Below are 26,169 nucleotides of genomic sequence, written 5' to 3'. Positions count from 1 at the left end.
CCATGCATAATTTTATACACTTCTATCATATCTCCTCTGACCCGCCTTTTCTCTAAACTAAAAAGCCCCAAATGCTGCAACCTTTCCTCGTAAGGGAGTCGCTCCATCCCCTTGATCATTCTGGTTGCCCTCTTCTGAACCTTTTCCAACTCTATAATATCCTTTTTGAGATGAGGCGACCAGAACTGTACACAGTATTCTAAATGCGGCCGCACCATAGATTTATACAACGGCATTATGATATCGGCTGTTTTATTTTCAATACCTTTCCTAATTATCGCTAGCATGGAATTTGCCGTTTTCACAGCTGCCGCACACTGGGTCGACATTTTCATCGTGCTGTCCACTACAACCCCGAGGTCTCTCTCCTGGTTGGTCACCGCCAGTTCAGACCCCATGAGCGTATATGTGAAATTAAGATTTTTTGCTCCAATATGCATAATTTTACACTTGTTTATATTGAATTGCATTTGCCATTTTTCTGCCCATTCACTCAGTTTGGAGAGGCCTTTTTGGAGCTCTTCGCAATCCCTTTTTGTTTTAACAACCCTGAACAATTTAGTGTCATCAGCAAACTTGGCCACTTCACTGCTCACTCCTAATTCTAGGTCATTAATGAACAAGTTGAAAAGTACAGGTCCCAATACCGATCCTTGAGGGACTCCACTTTCTACAGCCCTCCATTGGGAGAACTGTCCGTTTATTCCTACTCTCTGCTTTCTGCTTCTTAACCAATTTCTTATCCACAAGAGGACCTCTCCTCTTATTCCATGACTGCTAAACTTCCTCAGAAGCCTTTGGTGAGGTACCTTGTCAAACGCTTTTTGAAAGTCTAAGTACACTATGTCCATGCTTTTTAATTGCATTTTTAATTGCTTCTTTTATGTCTTTCATTGTATTTTATTGTCGTCACGTAGAATTTATATTGTAATACAATAAAATGCAATGTAAGAAATGAAAGAAGCTGTAAAAATACAATTCAAACTCAACATGGATATTTATTGAGAATGCGGACATGCCACGGACTGCCTGAATGAAGTTTGCGGACTAGCGGTGGTCCACGGACCACAGTTTGGCAACCGCTGGCTTTGAAGATTTCTGTTTGTTTACGCATTGCTTCGTATTCCAGCTACATAAAATGGATAAATCCAGTCTGGAGATGGGCGTTTGCCTCCCATCTTTTCTCCTGGGCCCTTTTTAGAAGGCCAAGAAGAGAGAGCAGTGAATTTTTGCTTTGTGATTTGTTAATGTATTTTATTGGATGTTGTAACTGCTGCTTTTTGTAAATTGTATTGTTTTTATTGATGTATTTTTATATTAGTGTTTATTTTTTTTGTAAGCCGCCTTGAGGGCCTTTTGGCCAAAAGGCGGGGTAGAAATTAATTAATTAATTAATTAATAATAATAATAAATACTCTGTGCTGCAAAACCAGGACTGTGGTTTCAAATGCATGTGTTTCCCTCCCTTCTCTTCCCAGTTTTGAACTGATGCGCATGTGCTGGCAGTACAACCCCAAGATGAGGCCCTCCTTCCTTGAGATCATTGGGAGCATTAAGGACGAGCTCGATCCAGCCTTCAAAGAGGTCTCCTTCTTCTACAGCGACGAGAACAAGCCGCCCGACACTGAAGAGCTGGACCTGGAGACAGAGAACATGGAGAGCATCCCCTTAGATCCTTCCTCGACACTCCAACCTTCTGACAAACACTCAGGACACAAAGCGGAGAACGGTCCCGGCGTGGTGGTCCTGCGGGCCAGCTTTGAGGAGAGGCAGCCTTACGCACACATGAATGGGGGCCGCAAGAATGAGCGCACCTTGCCTTTACCCCAGTCATCGGCCTGCTGACCTTTCAGAACCAGGTTTTTGCAAGTACGTGCCTAATGCACGTGCGTCAGGAGAGGGGCGGGGGAAAGAGAGCAAGCAAGGAAGCAAGGAAAAAATGTTCAAAAGCCTACTGTACCTCGGTGGATTTTCAGAACTGTCATAGCTGCACACAGGAGAATCCTCTCTTCAGTTAGAAGTTGAAATAATATTTTCTCTCTTTTTTTTCAATATGCAAGCAGAAGATTGTTTCAAAGCAAAAGAACTCTGTACAATGGGGCACACACTCAGCCTTCTAAAACTCTTAACATTGACACTTAATAGCAGCCGAAAACTTGAGAAACTGAGGTGTGTATCCCCTTTTCTATCCTTCCTTCCTGCTTCATAATGGGAAACATATCTGCGTGAAGTTCAGCTGTACGGCACTTTTTTTTATCACATCAAAACAAATTGCAAGCCAACAGGCATTCTCTCTGTTCCCTCTTGCAAAGCACCTGCCTAACACCGCAGGTTGTTTAAAAAAAAAAAAAAAGCAAGATTTAAAGAGAGAGGGGGAAAAGACTGGATTTTTAATGTTATTCCTTAATCTTTTTAGGATCACATTAGAGAAAAAAGGAAGGCCATTATTTGTCCAAGGTTGTAAACTGTTTTCAACTCTGCCAAATTTTGCCAAAAAATAGCTTTCTTTTAGGATTTTTCTTTTTTTGTAGGCGTGGAGGGAGCAAAATAATCACATGTTCCCTTTAAATGAAATGCAGACCAATACACTCCAATCATACACTGGCATTTGTTTTAAAAAGATCAAATTGTCTAGATTGTTTTCTTTTTTGACTGGACAAAAACCTGGTGGTTGTTTTTTTTTACGCGATTGAGAACATAACAGGGTTTGAGGTTAAATAAGTGACCCACCCTTTAATTCTGGACAAAACTGGCAATGGTGAGCCAAATCAGAGGGGGAAACAGATCTGTCTTGTGCTGAAACTCAACAGCACTCCAAAATGGAAATAGACAAAACCAGAAGGAATTTCCATGAGTTGTTCTTGCTGTCTTCGACAGACTTGTGGGGCAACACTTGAGACAAATACACACACACACACACACACAAAGGGAGAAGAATAGCCAATTAAATGGATTCAAGCATCCAACACTTTGTTGACCTTTTTTCTCTCTGTTATTAAGACTTCAAAGGGTCTTGCAGTTCTATGTTAGACCATGGATCATTTGCATACACATTTGTCTTTTTGTGTCACTTTTATAACTTTTTTACAGTTCAGATAACTCATCTATATGTCTGTACAGAAAAAAAGCTGCTATTTTTTTGTTCTTTATCTTTGTGGATTTAATCTATGAGAAATCTTCAGGTCTAGCCCCTTTTTCCTTCTTGCCACCCCTTCTTCCTCCCCCCCCCCAATTCCCAACAAGTTTCTAATGCTTTGTACTATAATGTGTAATTTCTATCCTTTGTCAGCCACCACTTTCCCAAGACGTGATACCTGAAACATGATTTGCCATCAACTGTTTAATGCCTTTTATAAATATATTTCTGCTTCTCTCTCTCTCTCTCCTTTCTCTGTATTTCACCCATCCCTTTTCTGCTAGTTGTTTTAACAGTATCGAGGCTGTTTGGGCTACAGTGCTCTGGGTGGGTTGAGGGGTGGGGGGGGTTGACATATCCCCAGTGGCACACGTGCTTGTGTCATGCCTGGGTGTGTAGCCTTTCCCCTTTTCAACCCTCCTTTCCTTTTTCTTGCCCTTTGCCCATACAGCACCCATGTCTGTTACAGTGCAAGGTATGATGCAAACTCAGGTCAGGAAAACAAGTTTAACTATTTTAGCACATTCTTATTCAGTGTTCATGTTCATATTGGTGTATGATAGCCTTGCCCCAATTTCCTTTTGCCCTGTTTTTGTTTTTTGGTTGTCTCTCTCAAACAACCGCACACATAAAAGGACATGCATTTTAACTGTTGGGCACAACAGCTGTTGAGCTGCCAATACCTGGCTTTTGGGTCATTTAAAACAACAACAGATTGAACAGTTTTTTACCATTCCATCCTATGAACAACACATCTCTTTAGTTCTCAGTGCTGGTAACTTTACAAGGTTATGAAACACATGTAGAAAAAAGAGGGTTGTTGATAGTTTGACTTTGCAGAAAATGGTGAGCGGTTAAAAGTGAAAGGAGGCTACAAGATGTCACGAGTGTTTGGGTCTGCTGTGTGCATGAGCAAGCTGTTCCACTGCAGTAGCTATGAATATCCGTATAAGCTCATGCTAATAGTTCTGACCAAAACTCCCCAAACAAAGTCAAGAGGAAGTTGTTAGCTGAGTTGCATGCGTTTTTGTAGAGGTCCAGGAAGTTTGCAAAATTGAGGTGCCTTAACGCTTGTTAATTCACCTGTATTTAACTGCATGGAAGTTCTATATTAGCACTGATCCAACCAAAGTCTGATAGCAAAAAAGAAGGGTTGTTCTGGGATGGAAACGTTGAATTAATTCATTGGGAGGGGTGTTTGACTGAGAACAAAGAGTTAAAATATAATTGCTAGATGTGACTGGACATAAAGATATGTTTGTAGTGGTTTTTCCCCACCCTCATTTGTGTAGCTTCAGTCCCATTATTTCCTTTTCACCTCTCCCATAGTTAGTTATTTTTCCCCTGTATAAAAAAAAAAAAAGGAAAAAAAAAGGTATTCTATGTAGGATTTTTTAATTTATTTTTGTGCTATCAGTTTAAATCACTGTAGAGACGACCCATAATAAATTTTAAATACTGAGATAAGGGTCTTTGCGTTATGACAAGGGGACAGTTTTTTTTTTCCAAACATGTATCTACCTCACTCTTATTTTTGTGTGTGTATATATAAAAAGTATACATCTCTCAGCAGCCAACAGTATACTGTTGATATACCGGTAACCTCATTCATTGTACAAACCACATTCTCCAGGCTTTGGAGAGGAGAGGTCACTGCCGAATCAAAAAGGTCACTTGAAAAAGTTTGTAGCTGCTGTTTTTAAAAACACCCACGTGTGCTTTCTCTTGATGGTGTGTTGAGGGTTGAAAATCATCAGTGATCATTTGAAATGAAATCAGTAACTGCTCATAAATCCTGTTAAAATGAACAGGCACGGGGAAACCCTAGTGGAATATGAGGAGATATTCCACTTGAAAAGTAGGGCATAGTGAAAGCACAACAAACCCAGCTCATCCATGCTGAGAACTAACGGCTCCCTGGCAACTGTTAATACATTTGTTGTGTGCTAGTTGTGTACTGAATGTGCATGGTCACTCTGCTAAATATGGATAAAGAGCTGAGGCAGATGCATGTCCTTCAGATGCCCCAAGCATCGGAAAAGCATGTTGGAATGAAGTGATGCCTACCTAATAATGAAGTGTGGTAGGTTCAGTTCGTTGGCTAAATCAGACAGTGAAATGTGTTGTCCTCAAAGCAAGAACCTGCTCAGTGTACATGTTAGGATCTTTAGGGAAGGAGACGGGGTCCTGCCACTGTTTAACATGAGCACTGACACATATTTTATTCTGTGTAGATTGAATGTGCTAAGAATCTGATAACCCACACCTCCAAAAGTATGTGTTGTAGGTGTGGACTCTGATCAGCCAGTTGTCAGATTTGTCACTAGTTTACAAGATAGGCTATTAGCACAACTTAGTCTGCCAGTATATTTTATATGCTGTTGACCCAATTCTGAAAGCTGTTCCTGCAGGTATCGCTTGCAGCATCTGAATGTGTTACTTGGCTAGTTTTGGAATGTATCCAGCCTCTAAAATACATGACTGTGATTACACACTTCAGCTGTCGCCTTGAGATAGTGTCACTGTTTAGTTCCTGTGTTTGACTTCAGGGGGAGTGGGGAGTGGGGAGAGTCTAGAACTCCTGATGTGCTGGGCTTCCCCTGGCTTAATGCCCTTGAATTATTATTGTTATTGTGATCTTTTTGTTATTCTGGTGGTGGCCTCTGTTCTCTTGCACATATTACATCTCCACATCTGTGGGGATCCTCAGATCGTTCAGCTGGCTAAGAGGGTTTTGTTTAAAACTGTCCAAGTTATTATTATTATTATTATTATTATTATTATTATATGTAGGTGGTTTTAAAATATTAGGAGAGAACACTAACAATGTAGTGCCCATCTAAAAACACATTTCAGAAGCATTCAAGTGTAAGGCAGTCACATGACTAAGCAAGTGGGCCCATGTGATAAGTCAGCCTGTCTGGACCAAACCACCTCAACTCTACCATTGTGTTCTGCACTCACAAAACATTTTGAATAATTCCACGTTGGTTTCCACAGCTCTTTGTATTGGAATGTGTCCGTCTGTCCGTCCGTCCATCCATCCCAGATCATATATTCCTGGTTTTTCCCATATAGTCCTTCCATTGAAAATAAACCATGTTTTTTATGCATGTCAAACGGAGAATTCATATTGGGCATGAGGCTGCGTTTTTCAGGAAGACCATCGCCTTGCACAGGAGAGAGAACTGATTTTAGATCTTGATGGGTTTGAATTAAAGTTATTTGGATTCAAGCTGTAAAAATTTCTACTTGTATTCTTAATAGTATAAACTCAGAAAACTGTGGCTCCTTCAGTGGCCAGATGTGACTGTCCAACACAGAAATAGATGTGCTTCAATGAAGGAAAACAAAATTGCATTACCTGGTCTATTATGTATTTGGTTGAGAACGTAAGAGTAGCCTTGATGGATCAGACCAAAGGCCCAACTAGTCTTAGCATCTTGTTCCCTACAGTGGCCAGTTAGATGTTTTTAAGCAGTCCACAAGTGAAGCATTGAAGGCTGCAGACCTTCCAGTTTATCTCCTTGCAAGCAATATTCAGAGGGACATTGCATCAGAATCCAGATGTTCCATGTAGCTTTCATGGCCAAGTTATTGGTAAGACCTCTCTTCCTCCATGGAACCCCTTTTTAAATCCATGTGAGCCAGTGGCTATCCTTGCATCTTGTGGCAGCAAATTCTGTATTTTCTTTTGTGTGTACTGAATCTGTTACCATTGGGTAACCCAGAGATCCAGCATTATGACACGGGAATCCATTTTCTCCACCCCATGCATATTTTCTTCAACGTGTTCCTCCTTTTAGTGTTTTATATTCTAATTGAAAGGCCCTGAACTCCTTAGCTTTTCCTTTGTAGGAAAAATGTGTCAACCTCATGACCATTTGGTCTGCCCCTTTCCTGCCCCCTTTCCATCTTGAACATACTTGTTGAGATGGGGAGACCACAACTGTACACATTTCAAGAGCATTTGCACCATCAATTTATAAAACAACATTAAAATATTTGTGTTATTTTTAATCATTTTCCTAATAATCCTTAATTTGCTTCTTTCATTGCCACTGCAAATGACTAACCACCACAACCCCCCCCCAAGATCTGTTCAAATCCAATCACTGTATATGTGAAGTTGGGGGTTATTATTTTTCCCCAGTGTGCACCACTTTACACTGAATCTCCCCTGCTACATCCTCTGCTGGAGCTTTTTACAGTTGCCTTGAGTGTTCACTGTCCTGAATAATTTGGTATCCTTCACAAACCTGGCTACCTCATTGCTTACACCTGGCTCCAGATCACTTAAAAGAACAAATAAAATAGGTTCAGTACCAATACAGATTCTGGTGGGATATCATTGTTAATATTCCTCCACTGAGACAAATTCCCTTTCTTCCTGTTCATGTTTCTTTAATGTTACCAATCCATAAGAGGGTCTATCCTCTTACTCCATGACTGCTAAGTTGGTTCAGGAGTCTCTGATGAAGGACTTTGTCAAATGATTTTTGGAAGTCTCAATATATAATACCTAGTTGGATTGTCCCAATCTACATGTTTGCTGAAATTCTCAAAGAATTCTGAAATGTTGGTAAGGCAGGACTTCAATTTGCAGAAGCCAATCTGCTGTTTCTGTTCAATAATTCTTTATTTAAGACATGGACCTGTCTTTTTTCAGGGCCTCCTGGCTCCCATTGAAAAAATTGTGGGGAGATTGGCTACTTGCTAATTCTCAAGTGAGGAAGCCCATTTGTAGTGGTGTAACTTGCATATTTTTAAGAGAAACAATTTCACACTTGGAGTTTTTAAAGAACTCCTGCATGTCAGCCATCCAGAAATGGTGACTTGTAAAAGTCTAGCCTATCAATTGGCTTAGCTCTAGGAGTTCATGTTATGTCAATTTGGTTTGATGTAGTTCTTCAGATGCCTCCCCCCCACCAAAAGTGGTCCATCCACACACAGGTTATCTATCACTGAGCTCTTTCAGTGGTGCAAGAGGTGGTTTGGTTCCAGAGCAAGGAATCTTGTATCAATACAGAAGTGTTGCATGCTTGGTTACTAAATCATATGTTCATCTTGTTATGAAAAGAACTGGACACCAGAAGCAGAGTATGAGACAGGGCTGATTTCCAGCTAAACTTCCTCTGCTCCTTGAGAATGGATATAAGAGAAGCTAAGATTCTGCCAAAGTTCAGTGCTGATGCTCCTGCTGATACAAAAAGAATTGCCCAGCCTAAGACTGGTCATGAGATGGAACTGCTGTTTAGATCTCTGGGAACTGCTATGGGTTGTTACTACAGTCCATGGTTATATGAATGACACTCCTGTTGTTGGTATAATGTTCTATATAGTTAATATTTTTTTTAAAAGATGCCCATTCCAGTAGTCAGTAACACTTTCTTGTTTCACTCTTTTAATTTTGTTTGTCAATGATGTATTCCATCACTGGTTAATGATGAGTGGATCAATTTGGGGCTTTTGCCGTAGTTGCATAGCCCAGCAATGAACTCAATATATGCGACTCCACTCTTTCTGATTTTTTTAAAATAATTGGTACAAACAGAAATAACAAGAGAGAATGTTCATGCAGCTTGAACACTTTTTGTTTTTGCTAGGGTGCTGAAGATACAGAACCGATGGGGTTGTATTCTAGAAGTTTCTGGTTGGCATCTCAGTTTGGAAGACCAATTGGTTCTGAGTTGAGGCACTTGCATTTCTTTTTAATAGTTAGTTAATAATAATGTTTATCCAAACTGAAGAAAAAAATATGCAAGACTGTGTGAAATTTATGGGGCAGAAATACTATTCTACAAAGACATGGTTTGCTTGAAGTTCGGCATAGTTTACAAACCATGACAATATCTGTGCCAGGATTCACACCTGGTTAATTTGAAGTTTCAGAATTGAACTCTCAAGTATACTATGTAGAATTTCATAAAGTCTAATTACTCATTATAATATATCTACCCTGATCCAGAATTCCATGTATACATGGAGTTCCTGCACATGTAGGCTGCCCTGCTCACTTTAATGGAAGGTAGCTCCACTGAAGCAAATGTGGAAGGCCTTCCTGGAGTGGAGAATATGTTCTGCATGTACTAGAGCATTGGAAGGAATTGCTGGACTGGGCCACCTGACCATAAATAAGTGTTGCACAAGTTCCAGATAGCTTTCATTAGATGTGCATGTGGAATGGGTGTGTACTTGTGTGTGGTTGTCATCTTTTAATTTTGTATCCTTTCTGTTGACTAGCAATCCATTAGCATTTTCAATAGGGCTCTTAAGTCCAGTAGATTACGGGTAGTCAGTTGACAAAGTTCTGGTTTACAAAACAAACTAATTACATATTTCATTGCATTTTATAAGTACATAGAATGATTTTTATAGAAATGTTTGTAGTTTATAAATGCCTAAAAATAATTTAAGGGCACTTTTCTGTGTGTGTGTGTGTGTCTAAGGTTTTTTCTTTTCTTTTTTAGGATACTGGTTTTACTAGTTAGCTTTACAATATGCCAAAAAAGGATCCTGTACCAACTCTTAAATCATGGTTCATTTGTTGCCCCAATTACACAGTAAACCCAGAATATGTTCTGTATCTTCAGTCACCTGGTCTTCCAGAGCCCTCTGGATGGGTGGGGTCATCTTCAACTAGTCATTTCACTTATACTGTATGTGTGCATGTTGGGAGAAAACCTCATTGGTTAAGGAAACAGAACCGTTCTTGCTGCTAACCAGTCTTTAGCTACAATTCTAAGCATGTTTCTCTGGAAGTAAATTCCACTGAAATCCAGGGTAAATGCATCTCTGAGTAAAACACGTTTGGGATTGGAATGATTGTTTGCATTATTTAAGTTACCGGCTTTATTACTGTTGCCTAGGTTGATTGAAGGATTTGACTTCATAGTATGACAACATGGTGAAAGGCCATTTTCAATACTTATCACTGAAAGAAAGAAAACTTATGTTTACGGTTTCCTTATTGCTTCTGTTCAAGGAAAGGTGGCTTAGTATGCAGCCCAAACAATCTGTGTAGAGATTTAACAGCGTTAAAGCTTTGTTTTTAACAACCATCAAGGGTACCTATTTATTAATAGAATTATTTAAACAAGAATGCCGAAGATTCGATTTCTCTATCCAAATTAAACAGGCTCCATCCCCTCTTTACCCGAAAGATTCTGGGATAGTTCTGTTGCCTTTTCGAGGAACATTTTTTCCCTGTTTTCTAAACCAGTGAGGTTTGAGAAGGAAGGATGGGCCAGAGTTCTTCTACCTCTGGGACAAAAAAAAGTTGACAAAAACTAGAAAGTGCTATGGAACTGAATGCATTTGCAAACAACATTTTCCAAGTTACCTTAAAGTTTTTTTTAAAAAAATAAAAAATAAAACAGTAATAACATGGCCAATTTATTACATAAAGACTTGCTATGTATAAATTATTCCTAAATAAATTCCTGTGTTTATATTAAAATGAATCGGTAGATGATGAAAAAAAATTCAAAATGTTTTTGTATATTCTGTTGTAAGAATTTATTCCTGTTGCGATATATTCTGGATTCTTTACATTATGAAAAAAAAGAACCTTTGTCTATTTTGAATGGCTGAAGCTAAGGCTGCTTTAGTTTCTCTTACTCTGCTTTTTTCTAGTAGTTACAGTACTACATGATTAAGTTAAATAAAAAGGATTCTGTATGCATTTTTGCCTCGTGTGTGTGTTGTCTTTTTGTTCAGAATACAAAGGATACTTCTAACAAAAAAAAGAGCCTTTTCCAATCTGGCACCTTCCAGATAATGTGAGACTTCCAGTCACCCCAGTCCCAGCCAGTCAAGGATAGTGGGAGTTGTAGTCCACAACATCTGGAGGGCCACGGGTTGGGAAAGTATGCTTCAACGGAAGGCTGGGTTGGCTGTATTAAAAAACATTTTGTTTCTTCCTGGAAATTTCCTGCCCACCTTCTGGATAATTCTTCATCTTAATGAAAGGATCTGTAATGGTGCATCTTTTAAAATTAAACATTTTCCTCATCAGAAGTAGAGATGCAGAAAGGCTGCCTTTTAAAAAAAACGAAATCAGCTTTACGTTTCATTTCTACAGTTTCCCATGGGCACTTAAACTGTGGCCTTTAATATGTGCAGGACGTGTTTAAACACTTGTTCCACACCCATTATGCCTGCAAAGAAGAACCTGTTAAGCTCTAGCTCTCATCAGCCCCAGCTTGCATGACCAGGGGGTCAGGGATGAAGGGAGTTGTAGTCCAACAACATCTGGAAGGTCACAAGTTCCCCATCCCTGCATTATTGGCCCTATCGTCCAATGTCCACATTCAGCTCTTCTGCTCCAGAGTGTGTTTTTCCATTCTGTCCCCCCAGTGTATGCAGAACTTCTTAGTCCACTGAATCCTGACGGCATAAGCATGAACAAACATACATACATACAGGACACTGGGTTGCAGGTTTTGTTTCGTTTTTTAGGGTGTGACTGATGACAAAGTTTCCCCAAAAGTTTGGATGAAAATGAACATATATTGTAACTTGTTTTATTTTTATATTACCTCCTGTCTGCATTGCTTTAACATCTCCAAGATAACTGTCCGTAGGGCTCTTCCTAGAAATTCTGATGTTACCCGTTTGGATAAAGGAGGCACATGGATAAATGCTGCTTTTCCATTACCATAGTAAAGAGAGGTATAATAGATATAATCACAGAGGTACCTACAACGTGGGGAAAAGGTACACTTAAAACTGCAAAACTGTATGCTTAATTATATACTTTAACTGCTAGCTCCATTTTGATATTAATGACTAGCTTTGATACATTGCATCAAAAGAGGTAACATTGCCAACTGCTTAAAAGCATCTCAGTGACATCAAATGATTTCAGAATATTTACATGGTTGTGGTTTATATTACACAGGAAAAATTACATTAGAGAAATAGTCGTCTTATCACAGTAACCACGAATTAGTGATACATTAAGGCACAGAAGTGCCAAGTCCCATTCAGTGGAAGGTGCAAAGAATGGATTTGTTTGTGCATCCAGATTTGCTCCCAGCATTGACATTGATGGGGCAGCTTGAAGAAGCAGGTTCTCTGTGCATGCATGGATCAAGGCTCTAACTTGAGGAAAAGCCACACCTGTTCTGTCTCGCAGATAATTTGGGATCCTAAGAGCTACTTTAGATGTGACCAGGTGTGAGGCCGGTGGGCTTTTTGTTTTCCTTGAAGCAATTGACAATTCATTTTAGGAGTGGTTTGTGGTGTGGCTTGGGATGAAGGCTTCTGTTCTGCTTCCTGAGACTTGCGTGTACACCTTGACTCATTCTTTTAGCAATTTGATAATGAAACCAGTTACCTAGAGCAGAGGTTCCCAAACTTGTCCGTGTGCTTCATTCAGGTGTACGCAGCACTGAAGACAGGAGATGGCACATCCATGATATTAAATATTCATGTTGATTTTTATTGCTTCTCTTATTCCATATATTGTATTTTACAGTTTGAATTCTATGTAATACACTGAAATACAATATATCAGTAAAGAAGCAATAATAATACAATTAAAAATCATACACTGTCTAGCACAGCACTTTAAAATTACTGTAACTGGCAGGAAAACCATTAAGCGGTCTGCTAAGACCCCCCAGCAATTTTCAAGTGATCAAGGGGGGGGGGGAAGTTTAGGAACCACTGAGCTAGAGGGGTTGTGAGATTTTCCTCGAGCTGTTCAAGCAGAGGCTTTGACAGCCATCTGTTGGGGTGCTCTAGCTGGATTTCCTCCATCAAGCAGGATTCTGTTTTGCTATCCTACGAAATTTCACATGCTTGCAAGAGACTGTCTAAGTATATATATTTCTACAGTATTATTTGCTTTTGTATAATTCTAGGTATATCAGGTGAATTGTGTAATTGGCATCTTCCATTAACTGGTCTGCTATGGCTGTTTCTCATGAAACCTCTCACAAAGCTTACACATTGACAGAACACTTGCATTGACTTTCAAATAAATTGCTGATCTAATATCTTCAGAAGTATCCCAACGTGTTCAGCTAATGTAAACGTGAAAGAAGTTCAGCTTACATAGTTTAGATATAACATTTCATTAAATCTTGGACCGTTTGCTCAGAGGCTTTCTCAGACCTTTCCAACTTTTAGGAACATTTTGGGAAGGATGTGCGTGTGCCTTTAGGGAAGATTTCCTGATTGAACTAAGTCTTCCACAACTGACATGGTTTCTCAATACACCAAGTAATTTACCTTCCTGCATCTTTGGAAAAAATGACATCCATCCCTTCCAAACAAATGTTTTTCCAGATTCTCTTCATATTAATTGTAGAGTCTATTCTTTCCGGGCCTGCTAAGAGACAACATCCATCTTCTGGACAAAACCCACAAGCATCAATTTCTTTGTAGCCTTTGTTCTTCCCACACTGCTCCAGAATGATGATTGCTTTTGAGGTAGAAACCAGGCCAATGTGGATCATAAGCTGTAGGTTGCTCCGCAAGAGAGGAATTGGGAAATACATGAACGTCTGACGTACCTAACTGCCCTGGTGTCTGGTCAAATATGGGCTTGCTGGTGAAGAACCTTGCTTCTAGAAAAACATGTTTGCTAAGCCCTCACAAAGCAACATACGCAAAAAGAAAGATATAAGATACATTAAACACATCAGAAAGGCGTACAACTACTATGAGAAACCATCTCTGAATCACACAAGTCATTAACACTCTTGAGAAAAGGGAGCAGTGAAATTTTCAAAGCCCACTTACTGAAGGTACCAAGGGTAAGTCAATCACAATAGAGTTGAGTAACTGTGGGCCTACCACCAAGAAGATCTAGTACACACCAACCTAACCAACCTTTCCAGTGAGCAGGTCTGCTGAAGCAAATCTTAGTGTATGAGTAGGGATATACAGGTGAAGGTGGTCCATAAGGCAAGGATGGGAATACTGGCCCTCCTGTTGCTGTTCAACTCCCATCATCTTTGACCATTGGCCATGCTGGCTCAGACTGATGCGAGTTGAAATCCAACACCATCTAGAAAAATGTTCAACAATATCTTGAGACCCAAGGTTGAAGAACTACAATTCCAACAATCCCCAGCCAGTTTAGCCAATGGTCAGGGATGATGGGGGTTGTAGTCCAACAACAACTGGGGATCCAAGGTTGAAGAACGCTGATCTAGAGCACTGTTCTTCACCCTTGGGTCTGCAGATATTGTTGATCTACAACTCCCATCATCCTTGGCCATTGGCTAAGTTGGACAGGGTTGATGGGAGTTGTAGTCCAATGACATCTGGAGATCCAAGGTTGAATAACGTTGATCTAGAGAGCCAGGAGTTTCTAGTCGCTGCTTTAAGGTAATCTGGCTCTAAACCAGCCTTTCCCAACCAGTGTGCCTTCAGATGTTGTTGGACTACAACTCCCATCTTCCTGACAATTGGCAATGCTAGCTGAGGCTGATGGGAGTTGTGGTCCAACAACATCTGGAGGCACACTGGTTGGGAAAGGCTGCTCTAAACTATTTAGGACTTTAAAAGTTAGCACCAGTAGTCTGTCCAGGTAAGGCTTTTTCTGAAGTTCTGTACCCCAAATATTTTGAGCATGTACAGCAGGGATAGGGAACCTGTGGCCCTCCAGATGTTACTGGACTACAACTCTCACCATCCCTGTTCATTAGCCATTTGGTGGGGAGAATGATGGAAGCTAGAGTCAATTATCATCTGCAGGGCCACAGGTTCCCCACCCTGATGTAAGGCTCCCTTGTAAAATGTGAATCATCCACTGGGGACATGCTGGTTTGTTAATCTTTGCATAAAATTGGACTCTTTAAAACAAGTCATCACCTTCACAAAAAACTCTCAAAATAGTCAACCCACATATAATCCTTGCCTGATCTGGAGTTCTCAAGATGCTTTAGACTAAAATTCCCATCAGCCCCTCCAGTGCCAGCTGGGGCTGAGTTATAGTCTAAAACATCTGGAGAACTCCAGGTTGCCTGCCTGCCATACAACACTGCTTTTCCAGTAACCTGTTGCCATGTCTATAGTTGATGTATACACAAACCTGAAGAAAAATAAATGAGACAAAACACACACGTTTGAAAATGATATGCAGGATTCCCTAGGTTTCCTTGGATGTGGAAGAGGGTGCATGAGCAGAGGGGGAAGAGCTGGGAAGGAATAGGATTCCATTTCATATTTTCAGATGTATTAAAAAAGCTAAGTATTTTGTTTTGGTTTAGCATACACTCAGTGGGTTCATCAATAAGAGCACGTGGTTGTGCTTTAGAATGAGCAAAATCTCCCCCAATACAAAGTTCTCACTCCTAATGTTAGCCCATAAGTTCCATTTGATAACTTTTACATGCCTTCTTTTTCAAAAGGATAGAGAAGCAAATTATGTGTCCTGACAGCAGATTCCAGGTGGGTCAACTATGCTTACAACCAAAATGTGCGGTTAGGCTCTATTAGATACCCAAGGCTATCACCATCTTATAAATATAACTACAGTATACAACTCCAAACTTCCTCTACGGTTCATTGTAGCTTAATTTTAAATTAAGTTTTCTAGTTTGTCGTCACTTACTTGTGGATGAAGGGTTGCCCATGCTTCACAGACAATCTCTTTTGCCTTTTGGTAAGTCACTGGCAGTTCCATTATATGTAGGTCTACATCGTGACCAAGTCCAAGTTTGGCCAGCTCCTGTGATGGGGGGGAATAGCTTAAGTTGTGTTAAAAATATCTGACATTTCAGATGAAATTGGCATACATGAACAAGCAAATACAGCAAAACTTTGTAACCCATCTTCTCCTAGACTGTACTGCTTAGCTATTATTGATCAGTTTGAAGAGGAAGGAAATGACCCATGCAACTATGCAGTCATCACCAAACCCAGAGCTTGGAAGATTACTTTTAAAAAGTAATAAATTACAGTTACATTTGCATGGCCCAAAAAGTAGTAATTACCGTTACAATTACAGTTGCTCTGAAAGTAACTGATTACTTTACTTTTCCTCCAAAGTAATCACTACAATTTCATTTCAGTTACTTTGAAAAAAACCGCCTACAAGGTGGCTGCTGCACATCTAAGTAGCCTAAAACAACATTAAAAATAAACACACACATACAGAGGTAGTAGAATAATTATTTTTATTCATAAGATAACAATGGTGATCTCTCCACTGGTAAGGGAGGTGGGGAGGGAGGCTGAGGCCACTACTCAGATCTTTGCACGTCAAACCAAGTGCAACCCCCCCACTCAGTCAGCCAGCATAATCTCTCTCACTTAACCACCTCCCAGACCCTGCCCTGCCACCAACTAAGGGACACTCACTCAAGCAAACATTTTCCCCTGAGATGCAAAAAAGTTAAAATACTGAAAATGCAGCACAGTAGCCAGAGAGGGTGGTGGAGGCCACTTTGTGTGCCAAGTGCAAACTCAGTATTCTCTCTCTCTCTCTCTCTCACACACACACACACACACACGTTGTCATCTTTCACCTCCACAGTTCTTTATCTCCATTCTGCTGCCGCCTCCTTCGCCTTTATCCATGTTCTTGACCTCCGGATCCTTTCCCCCTCCACTCCATTCTTCACCACCACTATCCATTTTTTTAAAATAATTGTTTTCTCCACTCCACCCCGTCTCACTCTCCGCCTCCTCCCCATCCACAGAGCATGAGGAAAGAGCGACACTGCACAGAAGGTCAGTTTGAGGCACATGATTTTCATCCACAAATCAGAGGAGCAGAAGACTTCCCCTGCTCCCTCCCCCCAAAAAAGTAATGCCCAAAAGTAATTCTGGAAACGTTACAATTACTCAACAAAAGTAGTAAAATTACTCCTAGTTCTATTACAATCAAAATGTAAAGGAATTACCCACTCGTTATTCAAAAAAGTAATGAATTACAAGTAATTCGTTACTTGTAACTAGTTACTTCCAAGCTCTGACCAAACCTTCATAAGAACATAAATGCCTGTCTGATCTAGCTCTTTTGTAATTATGAAAGATTGGTGATGCCTTTCGACAAAACCATGTTTGTATATGAAGTGTGTTTACATGGCTACCAATACGATGTTCAGAAATTAAAAACATTTAAGCTTGTATTATTACTGAGAGAAACCTACATCAAGAATGAGGAGCAAATAGAAAAGAAATATGGAAGAATAATATTATATATGATTACGGCAGCAAGATTATTATATGCACAAAAGTGGAAAATGGAATCAACACCAACAACGGAAGACTGGCTATTGAAATTAATGGACTTAGTAGAGATGGATAAATTGACATGTTTACTTAGAGAAAAATCGACAGATACATTTCTTAAGGAATGGAAGCCTCTCTTAGACTTTTTGTTGAAAGATCAAAATGAAATGATGATAATGGGATTTGATGATTAATTAAGATAGACTATGGAGAAAAGTGATTTTGTATGTATTAAGGGACAGGTTTGATATATATTATATATTTATAGCTGATCTGTGACAAATCGGAAATCAATTTTTTATTTTTATTGTGTTATGTTTTTTTATTTTGTTTTGTTTGTTTTATGAAAATTTGAATAAAATTATTGTAAAAAAAAAAAGGAATGAGGAGCCTATGGCCCTTCAGATGTTCTTGAACTACAACTACCATCACCTCTGACTTTTAGTCATGCTGGCTGAGGCTGATGGGAGTTGGAGTCCAACAACATCTGGCGTTCCACAGGCTCCTCAACTCTGCCCTGTGGTGAAGCTGCTACCACTTCAGCTCTGCTACTGTTGTCCTATCAGCTCTGGCCCAGGCTCCTTGCTGCTTTGAGGATTAAATGTGTGCCTCATAAGGTACTCCCAAAGATCAGCCCTTGTTTGGAAGGATCTGGATCTGATGTTGCAAGTTAGAAGTTCTCACACTGTCACAGAAGTGCTTATTGCACAGAATCCGCAGTGACATGGAAGAAGTCACAGACCAAGATTTTCCTGGTACTGGTGTGTGAATGGGACAAGCTTGTTCTTGAAGATTGGCTTCCTGAGTAAACTGTTACAATTTCCTTGTCAGCGGAAACATTGATTAGCTGTGCTCAATAAACTGTTTGACACAAACAAGCAAACAATTCTTGCAGGCGAAGTAAACACATTAGGAGAACACAGCCAGCTGTGTTTTTCCTGTGGCACGAATGGTCTTGGAGAGAGGCTCTTGCATCATCTTGCATAAGAATGCCATGATTGGTGCTTGTTTTTCCAAAAGTGCATCCATGCCAGCTTACAATTAGCAGTTTATTTTCCCACACACATTTTAATTTCTATGTTTAACGAGATGCTCTTCTGTGACTGGTCAGGGCAAGGTCAGATGACAGACTGTAACCTTCTTCTTCCCTTCCTGCCATGCAAGTAGCTTAACACCAAGAACAATAGATAGTGAAGCCACCATTTTTGGCTGTCCGTGCTCAGATGGTAATAATTCATCTCCCATCAAAAGCAAGAGTGGCAAATATCTGACCAGAAGCAAAAAGATGGATGCTGAGGGCAGAAAAGAAACTGCACATATCTTTCTTGTACAGGATATTCCCATCTACAAACATTTGCAGAACACAGATCTTGGCATAGTAATCTCTGGCTGCTTTGGAACAGATATCGGATACCATCAGTTTAAAGAGAGAAGGGGGATTTAAAGACTGTATTAACTGTAGAAGCTGAACTACTGAATTGTTTTTCTCACCAGAATAAATCACTGGCTTTGTCTGCAGCAAAGAACAGCAGCTTCAGTTGCAGTTAAAAGTATTGTATTCTTGCAACCAAAGAGGAAAGGAACTTTATAATGTGACTTTTGCTGCAGGTCTTTGTCATGTTTAATTATAGGCTGTCTTAGCTTATATTACATAATTTTCTGGCACTACAAGAACCCAACAAGACTTTTCAGACAATCCCCCAAACTCTTAGTTCACTTTGGCTTTTGGCTGCACTAACTTGCAAATAAATGACTATTTTCCTCCTAGATAATATATCTTAATCTAAAACTGGAGCCAAACAGTATCAGAAGAAAATGTGTAGAAACCTTTATTTTTGTGGTTTGGGGCATATATCAATCCAGGGCTGAGATAAATTATTATTTATTAATTAGATTAAGAGATGAAAAGATCTGCCAATTTCAAATGTTTCAGTTTCTCATTTTTCCAGTCTTCAATTCTTCACATTTCTGTAGCAATTTGCAATTAAAAAAAAAAAATCCTCATGAAAATTCTCCAGCATTTTAGTGTGAATTTCTCCTAATAACCACATATTTGTAGGCTGTTTAGTCAGTGTTATTTTCACTCATATATTCCTTTCCCCTAACATACTCATTTTTGTAAACATTCTTTGGTTGATGAACTGCATTGCAAAATTTGAATGAGTGCGAATTTTAAAGGATTGCTGTGTTTTGGTTCTGATATTGTTTTGGAAAGTGCAAATTTGATAGATTTGGCTTGAAATGTTAACTAAATCGTATTTCTCACCCATCCTAATTAGATTTCTTACCTGTCCTTTACCAAAAGGTCCTAAAACAGATTACAACATTTAAAAATACAATATTAAATTCAGTTAAAACAAATTACAGTCGAGAATAACGAAAAACATAATGAAGGTGCCAGACACTCCTCCACGGGGAGAGAATTCCACCTTTAGGAGCTGCCACAGTGAATGCTCTCTCCTGGGCCACTGCCAACCTGAACCTCTGAGGGTGGTAGAACTACTGCGAGGGCCGCCTCTACTGATCGTAGCACCCAAGAGGAAGGGGGAGAAGGTGGTCTTTCAGATACTTGGGCCTAAGTCATTTTAAATCTCCTGAAATGCTTGGAATATTGACAATTTAATATAGAAGTCCTGTTTGAGGAATTTGGGTTGCCTACTGCTTCAAGAGAGTCAGTGTGGTGTAGTGGTTAAGGTGTTGGACTATGACCTGGGCAACCAGGGTTCAAATCCCCACATAGCCATGAAGCTCACAGGGTGACCTTGGGCCAGCCACTGCCTCTCAGCCTCATGAAAACCCTATTCGTAGGGTTGCCATAAGTCGGAATCGAATTTAAGGCAGTACATTTACATTTACTGCTTCAAAATTTAACTTGGGATCATTATTTCTTCCATCTTTTTTCAAGTAGGCCATTTTCTGAGACACAAACCGTACTTTGAGAAGATTTAGCATCAACTTTGGTCTCTGGGGTTGGGAAAACGATGATTCCAATTATCAAGAACTCCCACTACATCTTAAAACACATTTAAATCTTTGATAACTATTCATATAGCTCCATAATGTACCTGAAATCTCATTTAATGTGTCTAATAGAACTCTGAACTGATTGTGTAATGCTTTATTAATATTCTAATCTCACTCAAGCAACTATTTCCTTAAAATGTCATCCATTTTTGCTTGTGTTTCAGTTATAAAGAATATAACTTCAGGTAGTGAAAAATATCCTACTTTTCAAAGCAAGAGAAACATGAAGCTTACCTGACTCTTGTCCCTTTTTTGGACTTCAATAAAAAGGGCATTCTTACCTTTGCAGCTTCCCAGCTAGAATTAACAAGGTGCTGTCGGAAAGGACCAAAGCCTGAAAGCAAATATAAAAATATGATTATGATGTTAAAACTCATGAGCCCTGGACCCCATTGCTTCATGGGGTAACTTTTGCTGATTGTTGTTTACTGAAAGGTCTGTGAGATGGTTACAATAAAAGTATCCCTCCCTTCCTGCTTCAGTGACAAAAGTTGGGGATACCGGACATACAACAATAAGCTTCCCCTTCTCATGATCCCCCCTAAACACCCTCTCTTCATGTAACTGACATGTGTTAAGTTCTGTGTTGTATATATTAATTAACTTACAGTTATTCCTTCAAGACTTGAATCACTTATGCTGTTTTGGCTATTCCACTAATATTTTTAATGGGGATGAACAATTAAAAAGAAATAAAACAGATAAAAGGGATTATTAAAAATTCTGCTCTGCTAACTAGACTCTGACTGGATGTTTTCGTTGCTTTTTTATTATTGATTGCTGCATTTTGTTAGATTTTATGTAGTATCCCATCATGGGATCATGAACTGATGAAGGGCAGGATAGAAACAAAATGGAAGAATGAACAGAGAGAAACAGATGGTGTTGGTATGCAGAAGCAGAAGGGGAAGGGATTTGGCTGCAGTCCGCACAGAGGTGTAAGAAAATCTGCCAAATATTGTGACATTTATCTTTTATCCCTCTTTTTATATAAAATCTTTGTTCATGAGCTGCAAGATCTGAGAGGTCTTTCACCTAATGATCCACATGAGGTGGCCCGGGAGCCTTCCACTTTTGCAGTATATTACGTTTAGCTATCAACTAACTTTTCCACTGAAGTGAGGGAAGGGTTTTTCCTGTTCTGCGAATGGAGAACCTGTGGCCTTCCAGATGTTGTGGGACGACAACTCCCATCATCCCTGACCATTGTCCATTCTGGTTGGGGCTCATGGGAGTTAGAGCCCAACAACATTTGGAGGGCCACAGGTTCCCCCCTACAGCCAAATCTACATTAAAATTAGTTGCAATATTCAGTTGGTTTAGATTATTATTTAAGGCTTTTATTCAGCTAAAAACATACCCCTGATCAATTAGGCAGCACCTTTTAAACTAATGCTCATTTTCATACAAGTTCTTATAAAAACTACAGACAGCAAGTAACATCTTAAGAGGCATGCCAACTCTTACTGTCATAGAATAAACTCTTCTCCGATGGAGTCTCTTCTGGTATGACACAGGTATGCATCACCTACAGAAGAAGTGCACTCCACACTTCAGAACTAGTGTTGTTGCTTTTTAAAAAAAAAACTCAAATGCAGATTTTGTCCAATTCATTTTAAGATTTCTTTAACCAGGTGACCCCTAACAAATACGCTGATGGTTTTTCCTGCATTTTTACAATACACACACCCTATTCTGCCCAAGAGAGCTTGCAACAGAGAGGGACCGTCAGTGCATTTTTATACAGAGAAAAATTGAATATTGGTGCCACTTCCTTTAAGCAGCACAGGATGGTATGCTTGATTTTACCACATTTCATTTCTCAGCAGTTCTGTGACTTTGGTTCAGTTAGGTTTTTATTTGTTTGTGTATTTTATTATTTGATTTATATCCTACCCTTCCTCTCAACAGGGGCCCAGGGCGGTTTAAAATGAAGAAAGGGCCTCTAGTGAGTTTCATGTCTGAGCTGAGATTTGAACCCAGCTCTCCCCCTTGAGCACAACTTTCTATCAGTTATATCACATAGGGAACAGAATAAATGTCTTGAGAAAGAAATTCAGACATGATTTTATATCTGCTTCGCTGCTTTTTCAGTAAAAGAAATGTGGAAACTGCCCTTATTAAAAGAAGTGACTTCATTATGATAAGGTCTTCATGTGTTGGAGTGTCCAGACCAACGCAGAGATCAAATTTGTTGAATAATATTGTCTACTAAAACCAGGAACGGTGCCAACAATTTTGTTACAAGATGAAAATGTGACTGAGGTATTTAGTGATGAGTCTCTGCAATATCTCCCAGTTGCACCTGCATATCTAACAGACACAAGTAGGATGTGGAAAAAAAATTGCAGTGTAGAATTACCCAGTTTAGGGTTTTAGCCAGCCAGCTATACCCTTTTCCAGAATACTCTGTTCCAATCCCCACCTCCAATACCATTCTGTGTTAAATGAGCATGCTTGGTCCTGATTGGCTGCTTTCCCCATTTTGGATGTGTGTGTACAAATCCTGAGGCTCCCCCAAGCCTGCCGATGCCCCACACCATTTGGATTTGAAATTGTTGCTGATTATTGTAGTTAAGTAACAGAAAAACATACAAAAACTGATAACCAAGAGTAAAGTTAGCCATATTGACCCATAAGAAAAAATCCAAAGCCTGTATTAGGACAAATATCTTGATTAGGCCAACCAAAATTTCATAAAATAGAGCGCAAGCTTTTGAGTTTCCCAGAACCTTCCATCTTAAAACTTACTAGAATCAGACATGGATGGTTTGACTACCAGCCTTTTTTCTTTATGGAGCTACTCATGGCGGCTATTGATGGCTACTAGCCACGATTGTGTTCAACCTCTACCTTGGAGACAGTATGCATCTGAGTACTAGCTTCTGGGAATCACAAGCGAGGAGAGCACTGTTGCACTCAGGTTCTGCTTGCAGACTTCCCATAGGTATTAAGTTGGCCCCTGTGTGAGCAGGATGCTAGACTAGATGGGCCTTTGGCCTGATCTAGCAGGACTCTTCTCCTCTTCCATTACTCCCTTGGGTTTTTTAACATCTAGCCAGTAGAAGAGTTCTAGGAAACCCAAATGCTTGCACACTATTTTATCACATTAAATCATTGCCCTCATATGGATGTTAAAAAACAGATAGTGGCTTCTCTGCCTCTTTTTCACTACCTTGGCCAAGTAAGCCAAGACTGCATTTGGAGGCATCTGAACTGGTTCTACTAGTCCTGTTTTGCAGCTATTTTGACAAGCAGAAAAATAATCTTAAATAGTGTTAATTGGAAATTGCTGGATCCAGGTTCTCTTTGATGTCATTGCAATCTCAGTCCTCTGTCCTCGGATGGCCTACAGTGGAAAACTATCCAGCAACTCACATGTCAACCCTATACGTAATGATTGCCTTTAGAGCAGCTAGTAGCATAACAGCGAGTGAGAGAGTGCCGTGGGATTCCAGAAGAGTTTTAACCTTTTAAAGCTCACTCTTCTCCCTTAACTGTCTGCTTCTTCAACAGTGATTCAGCATTAACTACAATTGAAAAGAAAAATTCCAAAACTGGCTCCAGGAACTTAAATGTTCAGGAATGCTCCTTCAAAACACTGTTTATATACGCTAGTGTTGGGGTAATAAAACTGTGTTATTTCTGCTTTTTATCTCCTTGTTTTGAAACGCAGAAGCTGAAATTTAAACATGTGTTTGCTCTAATTTTGGACCCTGATGTGGAACTAGAAATCAGTCTTGCCCTGTGGCTCTTTTTAGGTAACACTTTAGTTTTACCCTAGAGGCTAAATGGTTTGCGCAGGAAAGGATATCAACAGATATTTTCGGAAGTGACAGGAATAGCAAACAGCAAACTTTCTTGGATAAAGAATAGCATGCATTTTCTTTTACCCCACTGACATATCATCTGATTTTTTTTAGCAAGTTGCAGCAGTGAGTTATTTTCCATTTGGAAATGTTGGTATGTCTAGTTGTTTGTGGGTCTGTGTGTCTTTGGAGTTGTTTATGACAAAGAGCAGACCAGAGTATGCACATTCCATGTGTGGCTAAAAAAGTACTTTTTTTAAAAAAAGGAGAAGAGCCTTACCCGTAACAACCACTGTGCTGGAATTGACGTCCATTTAATTCCTTTCCATTCCCAACACCAATAATCAACTTACTCTTCATTGGTAACGCACTTGATCACAGCTGACCTTATTATATTCTTTTACCATCTGTTGCAAAATGTCCATCTTCCTATTGGTCAGTGGAAAAACACTTCACCAAACTGGGACTGTTCTGGTTTCACATGATGTGGGATAATTTTAATTACGCAAGTCCCTGGAATATTGATGATTACACAGATCCTTATGCTTTCTCCCCTTTCAGCTATGCAGAATGACTTAACTACATAATCTTAGCTATTGATTTCAAATATAACCTGATTAGAAACAATTCCAACATTTTAATTTTGGTGTATGTCTGCTCCATAGTGATTCTCAGTTATCAAAATAAGTCTATCTATGACTTATACGCTTGGGATTTATAGTCTGCTGACTGGCTCTGTAGAAGCAATTCTATTTATGTTTTATTTAAATTTTTAAGTCTCACTTTTCTAGGCAGCCTTGACAAAATGGCTTATTGGAGTAGTTCTTTCCCCCACAGACCACTTGAAAATGGGCGGACCATTTATTTTCCCATTGTAGCAATGGCAATGTGCTATGCTAATGCTGTATGATTTTTAATTGTATTTTTATTGCTTCTTTTATTTCCTATATATTATATTTTATTGTATCATTTTATTTAATTCCATAGAATTCAAATTGTAAAATAATAAAACAGTAAAGAAGCAATTAAATACAATTAAAAATCAGTATGACTATTTAAGGTGATGGATGTCCCATCTCCAGTCTTCAGCCACAAATCCACAAACCTGTCATGGACCATCTAAATGAAGCACATGGACCACTGGTGGTCCAAGGACCACAGTTTAGGAAACCTTGGCTTATATTATCAGCTGCCTTGCTTAGGCTGTTTCATGCCCTTCCTCTTAACAGTGCAGAGTGGCTCACAGTCATCATAAAATAACATGAAAATGATCTGAAATCACTGTTAAAAACACAAATACACAATGCATGAGAAAGAAAAAAATATAACAATCTGCTGTAATTTAAATTACAATTTAATTTCAGTTTTAGAAAAAACTAATGGCTGGAAATTGGTGAGAAGTAGAGTTTAGCTAAACATTAAAAGAGCTCCTATTTCTTTTTTTTTAGCGGGTGTCATTACATCTGGCCTAATCTGAAATCCTCCTATCACACCTCCAGCTATCCTCACGTTGCATCTAGCTATAAGTGGGCTATAATGTTGTTGCATTGCTTTAACTACCTCCTATTTTGGTGTAGAAGCAACAAGGGATGGGAAGCTGCCTGTTGTACAAGAGACCAATTTTTAGAGCATCTTTAAAATTTAAGACCCTCAGAAGAGCCCTGCTGGATTAGGCCCATCCTGCTCTCACAGTGGCCAACCAGACGTCCCAAGGGGAAGCTCTCAAGCAGGACCCGAGTGCAACAGCATCTCCCCACTTGCGATTCCCAGTAACTGGCATTCAGATGCCTCTGACAGTGGAGGGTGAACACAGCTATCCTGGTTAGTAGTCACGGATAGACTCATCCTCCATGGATTTGCCTATGAAAGGCATCCAAGCAGAAAGCCATCCAAGGCATTAGGCTAAAATAGGGATAGTTGAACTGTATGCAGAGGGTATTTTGCAGAGAATACACCCACACCAAATATAGTAGATTCCTCACTGGAGACTATTTTGTGGAGAAT

The 26,169-nt window shown here is 39.5% G+C and overlaps 2 protein-coding genes across 3 annotated transcripts in view; one reads left to right on the top strand and one right to left on the bottom strand.

The window, feature by feature from the left end:
* The window catches only part of IGF1R (insulin like growth factor 1 receptor), a 246,890-nt gene extending 236,104 nt beyond the window's left edge, over positions 1–10,786 (top strand). For both annotated transcript variants that reach the window (XM_061595818.1, XM_061595817.1), the window contains exon 21: positions 1,479–10,786. In XM_061595818.1, the coding sequence (XP_061451802.1) occupies positions 1,479–1,845 (367 nt within the window). In that variant the 3' untranslated portion in view covers positions 1,846–10,786. The remainder of the gene's footprint in view (positions 1–1,478) is intronic.
* An 881-nt stretch (positions 10,787–11,667) lies between these two features.
* Positions 11,668–24,519, bottom strand: PGPEP1L (pyroglutamyl-peptidase I like). The gene is made up of 5 exons (XM_061595275.1): positions 24,446–24,519; positions 20,638–20,690; positions 15,708–15,824; positions 13,376–13,605; positions 11,668–11,836 (listed from the first exon to the last, which is right to left on the bottom strand). Exons 1-5 carry the CDS (start codon positions 24,477–24,479, stop codon positions 11,668–11,670), a joined length of 603 nt encoding a protein of 200 aa, XP_061451259.1. The 5' UTR covers positions 24,480–24,519.
* Positions 24,520–26,169: the final 1,650 nt, after the last annotated feature.

The sequence above is a fragment of the Rhineura floridana genome, chromosome 14 (genome assembly GCF_030035675.1).
Source record: "Rhineura floridana isolate rRhiFlo1 chromosome 14, rRhiFlo1.hap2, whole genome shotgun sequence".
Lineage (NCBI taxonomy): Eukaryota > Metazoa > Chordata > Lepidosauria > Squamata > Rhineuridae > Rhineura > Rhineura floridana.
This window is presented reverse-complemented; position numbering and strand designations above follow the sequence as displayed.

What these genes read in the sequence shown, in the direction of transcription:
- PGPEP1L (XM_061595275.1), bottom strand. Translation starts at nt 24,479, where the DNA reads ATGGACGTCAATTCCAGCACAGTGGTTGTTACGG. An exon ending in CAGCACAGTGGTTGTTACGG is followed by an intron (nt 20,691 to 24,445) that starts GTAAGGCTCTTC and finishes ATTTGCTTTCAG; the next exon opens with GCTTTGGTCCTTTCCGACAG. An exon ending in CTAGCTGGGAAGCTGCAAAG is followed by an intron (nt 15,825 to 20,637) that starts GTAAGAATGCCC and finishes CCCCCATCACAG; the next exon opens with GAGCTGGCCAAACTTGGACT.